Genomic DNA, 10,333 nt, shown 5'->3' with positions numbered 1-10,333 from the left:
CTGCCATAAACCGATAGGACTGTTTGGCCCATCTGGGTCACAGGGACAGCGTGAGGGACAGTTGTCCTTTAAAGGGCAGGCTCCATTTTACTTCACCTTCCGCAGACTCTTCCTAAAATCACCTTTATTACAATTAGAGCTACCCTGTAACCCAAGCCTGTTCCAAAATTAGCACAGCTGAACCTAACTTCCCGCCAAGCTCCCTGACCGCGGCTTTCTAGATAAACTGCTGTATCTGTTGTCAACTGTAATCCATAGGTATTATTTTTAAGGCTGTGTTAATGCACTTCTCATTTGTACATTTTCCTAATTGGCTTAATATTTATCGTTGCATATTTCTGACGCGGGCACGGAGCCCCAGTAAACTCCAGCATATTCAACAACGTGCTAATGAGGGCCGCCTCGACCTGAACAGTCGCTAAGTGAGTTACGACTCTCACCGTCTGATTCCAAGCCTCCCTGCTAAAGTGAAGTCGCTCAAATATCTTCAGGAAAATCCGAAGGCCCCTAGCAGCTGTTGGGTTTGTGGAGTGGCAGACGGGTAAACTTTACTGGCAATAAATGTCACTCCCTGCAAACCCACGGCTCCTCCGAGTCTGTCCCTGTCATCATGGAGGACCAAGGTGCCTGCCCGGATGGGAGACCCAGAGGGGAAACAGCTGACCCGCTGTGCCAGCTGGGGCTGGGGCATGCCCGCCGACAGGCACACGGCAATGACAGAAATTCACTTTGAGTTGCAATTAGTGGCACTGTCATTTTCGGGGGCTCCTGCCAATTAATTAAGCCTGTCAAATAGAAAAACCACAGCGTTCACATGATAATTTATATTGGAAGAGACGAGTCTCACGGAGCAGCCGCTTCCCCGACACACAGAATTCTCCCTCTGAGCACTGAGACAAACACAAGAAAATAAATAAAAGAAAAGAAAAGTGTGAGGCTGGGGTGGGGGGTGGGGTACCACACCGGGAAGAAGAAAGTTAAACTGTCCTTGTTATAATTGTTAACTCTGATCGCTGGAGTAGAAGACAGGCTGATTAAAACTCCAAACGAGCCCCCAGCTCCCTGAACCCTCTGCGTCCGGGATGATAGAATCAGGAGTTTATTCATACCATTAAGCCCCAGAGAACTTAATTGAAAGAAGAGCAGATCCCGGACCTTGACAAGCGGGAGGTCACAGTAATTGCTGCCGGACATATTTAACATTAAGATAATCAGGCCATTAATTACCCTTTGGATCATTAAATCAGCCAGTTGCAAAATGAAATTTCTGCCTCTATTACTCACTCGAGAGACCACAGGGGTGGACTTTAATTTATCAGTGAGCTTGAGATACAAAGGCTGGGGCTGGGGGAGGGCAGCCGGGGAGGGGACCGTGCCGTGGCGGCGGTGGTGGTGGCGGCGGGGGCAGGGATCCATCCGCCATGCTCGGTGATCTTGGCAAATTGACTAGGTAAGATAACCTCCGCTTCCAAAGGCAGAAGCTGGGGGTATGTAAATAGATGAGGGCAGACAGGGAGATCAGAGTCTGCACACCACTTAGCAGGATAATAAAGGAAATCATCCTTGATTATCAGTGCTAATTTGGACACTGCGGTAGCTTGTTACGCGCGTTCTGAGTAGCATTTAATTAATTCAATTGCTTGTTAATGAGGGAAGTGACATGTGGGGGACAGATGCCACCCAACTGCAGATGGGCTATGGTCAGCATGGCAAAAGCCTGTGTTTTTCATTTCTCCCTCTCCCTATTTTTTTTTTTTTAAAAAGAAAGAAAATAGAAAAGGTGTCAAGCACAGAAACACTCAAAAGAGACAAAACACCGCCTCGGCGGGCCAAGAACTGTTGAAAAATAATAAGCTGAGCCGGTCCCGGGGCTGTGTGGGTAGCCGTGTTCCCCGAGGCCACATATGTAACAGCACATCTTCACGCCGGAAATTTGGGCCCGAGATTACGGGATTGTGATCTGATGATCAAACCCAACAAGACAAAGACATGGCCAAGTGGTCCTGCTTTTAATATCTCAGAGTTAGCCGTAGGGATCCAATTATTTTCAGTTTGGATACACTTCCCCTTTATCAATATCGCCATGTGCATAAATAAGATGAAAGCGGCAATGTGCAGTCAAAAGGAGCCGGGGCTGGCATCGTGGGGACCAGCTTCTCCACCTGGAAGCGCGGCAGCCGGCAGCCGGCCTCTCCCACACAGATTCCCTGTGCCCGGCGGATCTTCCTACGGAAGGTGCCATCTTTTTAGAGGCTGAAGACAAGAGGGGAGTTTAGGCACGGAGGTGAACTTGCAAACAATGAGAAAAAGAGAAAGGATGCTAAGAAAAAAAAAGGAGGGGGGAGGACGGGTACTAAATCAGCAAACTCAGTTCCCTTCCAAGTGATATCTGAGAGGCGATGGTGGTTTCAATTACACTTGGAGCTTCTCTCGAGAGCTCTTTCATGGAATTGAAAACACACTTCTCCACTTCCAGCTTCCCTTTCATTTCCTAGACCAAATCAGCAGGCTCCCACACCACCAGGTAAACAGGGTACCTGCGCTGCAATGCAAACAGCAACCATCCTGCAGAGCCTCCCAGGCCAGATGCCCTGACATGGGGACAGAGATGGCAGGCAAGGTGGAGAAGCTGTCTAGCCGGCAGTGTGGCTTCTGCCAAGAGGCCTGTGTGTGGCACCAGAGGGCTCCTCTCGGTGCGGTAGGAAATGATTCCCACTGCAGTACATCCAAAATACTTCTCCATGAAAGGAGGCAAAGATAAAGCAGGACAACCCTGCCGCGGGGATGCAGGGTGGTCCCTAAAACACGGCTGTGGGCAGAGGGTGCGAGGACGTGTTGTTGTTGGCCGTTGTCCAGTCCATTCTTATTCACAGCGACCCCGTGTGTTACAGAGTAGAACTGCCCCGTAGGGTTTGCTTGGCTGTAATCTTTATGGAGGCAGATTGCCAGGCCTTTCTTCAGTGCAGCTGCTGGGCGGGTGTGACCTGCAAAACTTCAGGTTAAAACCAAGTGTAGAGCTATTTATTGAGATGGCTGTGCTGTGTGCTGGGGGTGTCAGAGACCCCAGTTCACACCTGAACACACAAGGGACTCGAGGCACTGAAGGAGCAAGGCGTAGCTCCTGACATGTATGTTTCACGCCGACCAATATGCTCTGTCACGAGTTCACCTGTTCACTCACTTGCTCCAGAAATATTCACCTGCCTGCTTTAATAGCTACCTCTGAGCTTATTGGAGCCCTGGTGGTGCAGTGGTTAAGAGCTCAGGCTGCTAACCAAAAGGTCGGCAGTTCAAATCCCCCAGCCACTCCTCAGAAACCCTATGGGGCAGCTCTACTCTGTCCTGTAGGGTCGCCACGAGTTGGAATCGACTTGACAGCAACGGGTTTGTTTTTTTGTTTTTCTGAGATTATGATTCCATTTGGAAGGGTCACCCAAGAGCTCGGCAAAGTCTCCCTACTGTTACACCATCTGTCCCAACACCTGAACCCAGAGCGCCTGCCTGGCTGGGGGGCGCTCCATGCCCAAGGCCCAGCTCTCCACCACAACATACTATTTGGCATGATACACAGACTCATACACCAAGTGCCAGGAAGCCCTGGTACCTACAACAGACAGCAAATGACCTCTCCTTGCACCCCTAAAAGCTCGTTAATTCTGCCCACTGCTACTACCTCCCCACCCCTTCAGCACGCCCATTTAAAATTGGTATTTTAAGCGTGTTCTTAAATGGTATCAATAGCAATTAGAGAGGGGGATTCTGATTCCAGCCCAGATGTAGTTAATTGTTGTAACATCGATCTACTCTAACGCAACTTCTCACTCCAAATTAACCCTCCATTACCAAGTGGTACGAAGGCATCTTCTTCCCTCCTGTGACAATAAATTTAATATCGAATGCACTGGGAAAAAATGGCAGTTGTTGCAGAATCCACCCGACAAGATTTTTTTTCCCTTCCTGGGAGTAATTAAAAGATGCTTTCCTTGACTAATGATTCCCCCGTTTAGGAATGGAAAGTCAATACCGCCTCTGCGGCCGTCAGCTTCGATTGATCATGATGCTGCTCAAGTCTGAACGGCAGTTCTCAGGGCGGCCGAGAATCACTGGAACCAATTATTAGCCGTCCGAAGCTGCCCTAATCGGGTGCAGAGACAGCAAGCAGAAGGCCGGCCAGCTGTTCAAAGGCGCCTGTTTTCCTAATTCGGCCTCAGGTCTGGGTGACTTGGATGCACTGTGGTTTTGGGGGCCGATTGTTTCTTTGGAGATGGATCTGCCCTGTTCTACTTGTCCACGGTGCTGAGTCTGTGTGGGTTTTGTGGGGGAGGAAGGCACATTTGTAATGACGTTCCACTGTCAGATCAAATCTTCTGAATAAGGTGGAATGGACTGGGGCTTCTTGGGCAAACGTCTGGGCCCCTTTTCAGAGAATCAGATGGAATATATTGCACTTGGCTTTTCCTTAGAGATAAAAATTTATTAAAACATTTCTTTGTAGTATTACCTTAGGGCCTCAGTGAGACAGCCCTGCAGCTGTTTCTACTAACCTTCCCGGTTCTACAGGAAGACCAAAGGCTGGGATATTGTCTTCCTTCTCGGCTCGGAGAGGTCGGAGCTGGACGAAAGGTCCATTCTTACTTCATGAACTGAATTCCACATGGAAATTCTAGCCCGCACTTTCAGTTTTTCATTTTCACTGAATGAATGAGATGGTGGATACAGACAGTGGAGATGGTGAGTGTCTGAATTGTTATCATGCATTACACTGAGTTGTGTGTGTGTGTTTTAACCGTAAAGCTGTTGTTAGCTGGGGTAGAGTTGGCGCCAACTCATGGCGACCCAGCGTACAACAGAACGAAACACTGACCAATCCTGCACCATTTCCAAGATCACTGGTATGCTTAGGTTCATTGCTGCAGCCACCGTGTACTTTGATTGCCTTTAAACCTAGGGGACTCATCTGCCAGCACTATATCAGACAATGTTCTGTTGTGATCCACAGGGTATTCATTGGCTAATTTTTGGAACTTGTACATAGACCAAAAGGGAGTTATTCAAACAGAACAAAGGGATACTACGTGGTTTAAAATCAGGAAAGGTGTGTGTCAGGGTTGTATCCTTTCACCATACCTATTCAATCTGTATACTGAGCAAATAATCTGAGAAGCCGGAGTATATGAAGAACGCGGCATGAGGATTGCAGGAAGACTCATTAACAACTTGCGTTATGCAGATGACACAACCTTGCTTGATGAAAGTGACGAAGACTTGGAGCATTTACTGATAAAGATCAAAGACTACAGCCTTCAGTATGGATTACATCTCAACATAAAGAAAACAAAAATCCTCACAATTGGACCAATAAGCCCCATCAAGATAAATGGAGAAAAGATTGAAGGTGTCAAGAATTTCATTTTACTTGGATCCACAATCAACGCCCATGGAAGCAGCAGTCAAAATATCAAAGGGCGTACTGCATTGGGCAAATCTGCTGCAAAAGACCTCTTTAAAGTGTTAGAATGCAAAGATGTCACTTTGAGGACTAAGGTGTGCCTGACCCAACAATGGTATTTTAAATCACTTCATATGCATGTGAAAGGTGGACAATGAATAAAGAAGACTGAAGAAGAAGAGTTGATGCCTTTGAATTACGGTATTGGTGAAGAATACTGAATATACCATGGACTGCCAGAAGAAGGAACAAATCTGTCTTGGAAGAAGTACAACCAGAATGTTCCTTAGAAGCAAGGATGGCAAGACTTCAACTCACGCACTTTGGACATGTTATCAGGAGGGACCAATCCCTGGAGAAGGACATCATGCTTAGTAAAGCAGAGGGTCAGTGAAAAAGAGGAAGACCATCAACTAGATGGACTGACACAATGGCTGCAACAATGGGCTCAAGCATAACAATTGTGAGGATGGTGCAGGACTGGGAAGTGTTTTGGTCTATTGTACTCAGAGTTACTGTGAGCTGGCACCTAACAACAGCAACAATTTTTGGAAGTAGATCTCCAGATCCTTCTTCCTAGTCTGTCTTAATCTGGAAGCTCTGTGGAAACCTGGCCACCATGGGTGATCCTGCCGGTATCTGAAATACCAGTGGTGTTACCTTCCAGCATCATAGCAACATGCAAGCCACCACAGTACTACACACTGACAGACAGAGGTGGTAACAGTGTTATCTCGGGCTTCACATATGTTCCACTAGGATGCAGGCAACACTTTCAACTGGCCTCCTGGCCTCGTCTCCATCCCTTTAGCTCTTTTGTGAACAAGGGAAAATACACATGAACAAATAAACGGAGCACACCACTCACCTTCTGCACCACCGCAAGACTCACTGTCATAACACTGCCCCTCGTTCCAAAGCCATCCGAGGCATTTGCTGTTTTTGGCTCTACCCATCCCCACTCTCACTTTCCCGAGAGCCCAGCCCCATGGACAATGACTCATGGATTTCCAAACTTCCCACATGGTAGTGAGCTTTGCCCAGGCCATTGCCATCCTCAGGCACACACACTCTCTTCCCCCTGGCAATGGAAACTGTCCCTTCTTTTAAATCCCAGCTCAGGTGCCCTCTCTCCATTTAAACTCCTGCAGAGGACACCAGCTGTAGGAATCCCTCCACTCTCTGGATTCTACAGAGACCTGGCACCCTCAGCTGGCCCTGAGAACATCCCTCACCATCACTGTAGAGTTATAATCACCATTTGTCTTTTCTTCTCTATGACAAAGTGCTCAGTAAGTATTGGCTGAATTTAATTAGAAACAAAACTCCCTACGAGAACTTCTGAAGTACAAAGAAACATTCATTTCTCATACATAAATATCCTCTCAGAGATCAGTGAAGTTTTGGACATTCAAAACTTACCTCTGGAAATACCACATAATAACATCACCATCACCTCGGCCTTGGAGAACAATTATAACTGAGCACTGTTCTTTAGGAAAGCGAATGTGACCACAAGAAAAGATGGGATTTGACTCCACTTGTGAAAAAGGAGGAGCCCTGGTGGCGCAGTGGTTAAGAGCTCGGCTGCTAATCAAAAGGTCGGCAGTATGAATCCACCAGCTGCTCCTTGGAAACCCTATGGGGTAGTTCTACTCTGTCCTACAGGGTCGCTATGAGTCAGAATCGACTTGACAGCAATGGATTTTATTTTATTTTATTTTTGGTGAAAAAGGAAGACTTTGGTATATGTCTTGGTGGTATAAGGATGTGATATACGTAGTACCAGATAGAAGAGAAAGTTACACACTCAAGAACTTATTAATTCACATATACCAATTAAACTTGTTGCCATCAAGTCGATTCCAACTCATAGCAACCCTATAGGACAGAGTAGAACTGCCCCATAGTTTCCAAGGGGCGCCTGGCAGATTCGAACTGCTGACCTTTCGGTTAGCAGCCACAGCACTTAACCACTTCGCCACCAGGGCTTCCATATACCAATTAGAACTATAAAATACTTGCATACAGTCTTCACTTAGGAATAAAGATGAAAGTAATATAAAATATGTATTGGTTAAAAAAATCAACCCATTTATTTGTTTCTAATCATTCTAAATGGTTTCACTAATTATGGTAAGTCGAAACACAAACTTTTCTAATTCATTGAGAATGTTAAAAATAGAATATATGTTCCTTTTGCACATACACAGTAAGGTGCCTAAGTACAAAGTTGATTTTTTTTTCCAACTTATTTTAATGTTTTCTACAACCGTACATTACAGTCAATCTAATTTCCAATCATTTTTCATTTCCAGACCTGAAATATCCTTGAAGGATACCATATCTAAGAAAAAATGGATATTAAAACGTGAATTAAGCTTTTAAAAATGCTCATAGTTGATGACCCAGCTTATTTTCTGTATGTTAGTGTTAAACAAATCCAGATAAATAATTTTTTTAAGTGTATCACTTCCTCCGTTTGTAATAAAGTTACCCACGTTTACATTACATTGTATACCTCATATGTAAAGAATGCACATATCAAACGGGATGCAATTTTAAACAACAAATACACATTCTGCACTTTCTGGTCCCCCCTACCCTCACCCAGAACATCCAGTAGGACTAGCGAGACTCACATGCTGGCTTCATTCTCTGAGATGAACCAAAGGTGGCATCACACATTCATTTTCCAGTGTTAATGAAATCGAGTCCACCCACCACTCTTCTTACTTTATTGTTACTTATTATTACCCAGCAGCAGAAACCAGTTTCTTATCCTTCACTTTGGGCCCATCATAGAACTCCACTTGGAGTTTCATTGTATCTGAGCCCTGGTAGCACAGTGGTTAAGAGCTACAGCTGCTAAACAAAAGGTCGGCAGTTCGAATCTACTAGCTGCTCCCTGGAAACCCTGTGGGGCAGTTCTACTCTGTCCTATAGGGTCGCTAAGAGTTGGAATTGACTTGACGGTAATGGGTTTGGTTTTTACTGATGGGAGACACCTTCTCTCCCTTCATCTCTTCACAACTTGAGAAAGGAATACAGAAAGCAAACCTAAACCCTAAACCCCTACACTTCACGTTTGTGAGACACACCCATACCATGTCTGAGCTATATCAGAATCCACTTCCTTCAGACAGCTACAGAGATGGACTGGTCCATTGTGAGTGTACCAGAAGCTCCTTCTATGAAATAGGACTTCTGAGAGGACATACAATTTTATCACCTTTTAGTAACATTAAATATGCATGTATACTCAAAAATGGTTTATAATAGCTGCAAATGAAAAATGAGAAACTAAATGGCCTCAAAATAAATGCGATTTTTACACTGGATAGCAATTAACATTAATGAGAAGTCACCATACATTATGCCATACTTGGTTGATTAAATGTGTTAGAAATGTATTTTAACATCAAAATATATTTTGTTACCATAAACTCACTTATTTGGGGGTGGGGTGGGAGGAGAGCACCAACTGAAGAGATGCTTATCAAAGACGTAAAAATAATAGAACTAAAGAATAAAAAAATCTTAATTAGTGTTAACGGCACAGCTTATGCCTATTAGAAATGTATTAATTACAGTAATATATTCATAAGATTAGAAACTTAATACATTTCTAAGAGGAGGAGAGGACTCCCCAAGGCCTCAAAACAAACACAAAAAATTGAGGAGTTTGAATTATCCACGTCTGCTGAAGACCAAATTTGACTATGGACATCTCCATGCTGGGCTAATCAACATTCCTGCAGGTCGCCAGGGCCATTCCAAAGGTGGCTGTCATTAAGGCCATTTCCAGTGGTCTAACCGTTGGCCAAATGCATTAGTAACCACACGCCTTCCAAGGTTCCTACCTTGTGGAGTCTAGTGAGGGTTTCGTCCGCCCCTGGCTGCTCTCTTCCCAGACGCTGTTGGCCAGCTCATTCCCAATGGATGACATCACTTTGATAAGCTCAATAGGCCAGTCGTCGAGGTCCAGAGAGCGGACGCGGGAAAGGTGGGTGCCAAGATTCCGGTGGATCCCTGAGCACTCAATGCACATAAGGGCACCCAAGTTCAAACTGGCCCAGTTCGGATCTGCAAAAAGAGGAACAGGAAGCCGGATATGCAATCAGACCATTGCAACTGGCTCCAGAAGCTCTTGGATTCTGAATAAAACAAATCATCAGGACACAGTCAATTCAGTGTCCAGCAGCCTCTTCCTAGAATCCTATGGAAATGCTCCCCGTCTTGAAAGATTTGACAGGTTGGTGGCAACTTTCAAAATTTTGGCTTAAGTCAAGCCTGCTCCCTGAGATAATGGGAGTTCCTTCCCCTTCGCATACAATAAACAATTATGAGTGTTGGTTCAGATGGAGAGATACACTTTCCAATATGTCAATAACAGCATTCAACTCAAGAGGGCAGGTGTTCATGATAAAACTTGTCCATGAACTGGCATCCACTGTGGAGAGTTGCTGATAGAGGGAAAAAGAAGAGGTCGGAGGGGCAGCTGGGTGATACCCCAGCTCTGTGTCCCAAAGCTATAATGTCCCTCATACCCATCTCTGTAACTACTGACACATCAACATTTTCATTAGTCACACAATGGACATGCTTGAAAATTTCAGTGAGGAAAGAGACACACACCACGAATAAATATGGCTCCTAAGCCCAGCCACTGAGCTGGGATCCATGTACTGGTGGTGTTCACTTCTCCACCTGGTCACTGGTGCTGGGAGCCTGGTGGTACCCCCTCTACCACCCAGCCAACTGCCCCGGAGACCCAAGGACTGGAGGCACCTGCTTCTACACCCAGCCACCTGCAATGGGGGCCTACAGACCAGCAGCGCCCGCTGCTCTGCCCAACCACTGGCACCTGGAGCCCACAAACTG

At 45.7% G+C, this 10,333-nt stretch overlaps 1 protein-coding gene across 2 annotated transcripts in view; it reads right to left on the bottom strand.

Moving 5' to 3' along the window:
- Positions 1–10,333, bottom strand: part of AGAP1 (ArfGAP with GTPase domain, ankyrin repeat and PH domain 1) — a 360,673-nt gene that overhangs the window by 60,467 nt on the left and 289,873 nt on the right. For both annotated transcript variants that reach the window (XM_004386488.3, XM_023740860.1), the window contains one exon: positions 9,313–9,535. In XM_004386488.3, coding sequence (XP_004386545.2) covers positions 9,313–9,535 — 223 coding nt within the window. The remainder of the gene's footprint in view (positions 1–9,312; positions 9,536–10,333) is intronic.

This window comes from Trichechus manatus, unplaced genomic scaffold, assembly GCF_000243295.1.
Source record: "Trichechus manatus latirostris isolate Lorelei unplaced genomic scaffold, TriManLat1.0 scaffold00165, whole genome shotgun sequence".
Lineage (NCBI taxonomy): Eukaryota > Metazoa > Chordata > Mammalia > Sirenia > Trichechidae > Trichechus > Trichechus manatus.
Note: the sequence above shows the minus strand (reverse complement) of the source record. Positions and strands in the feature narration are given on the sequence as shown.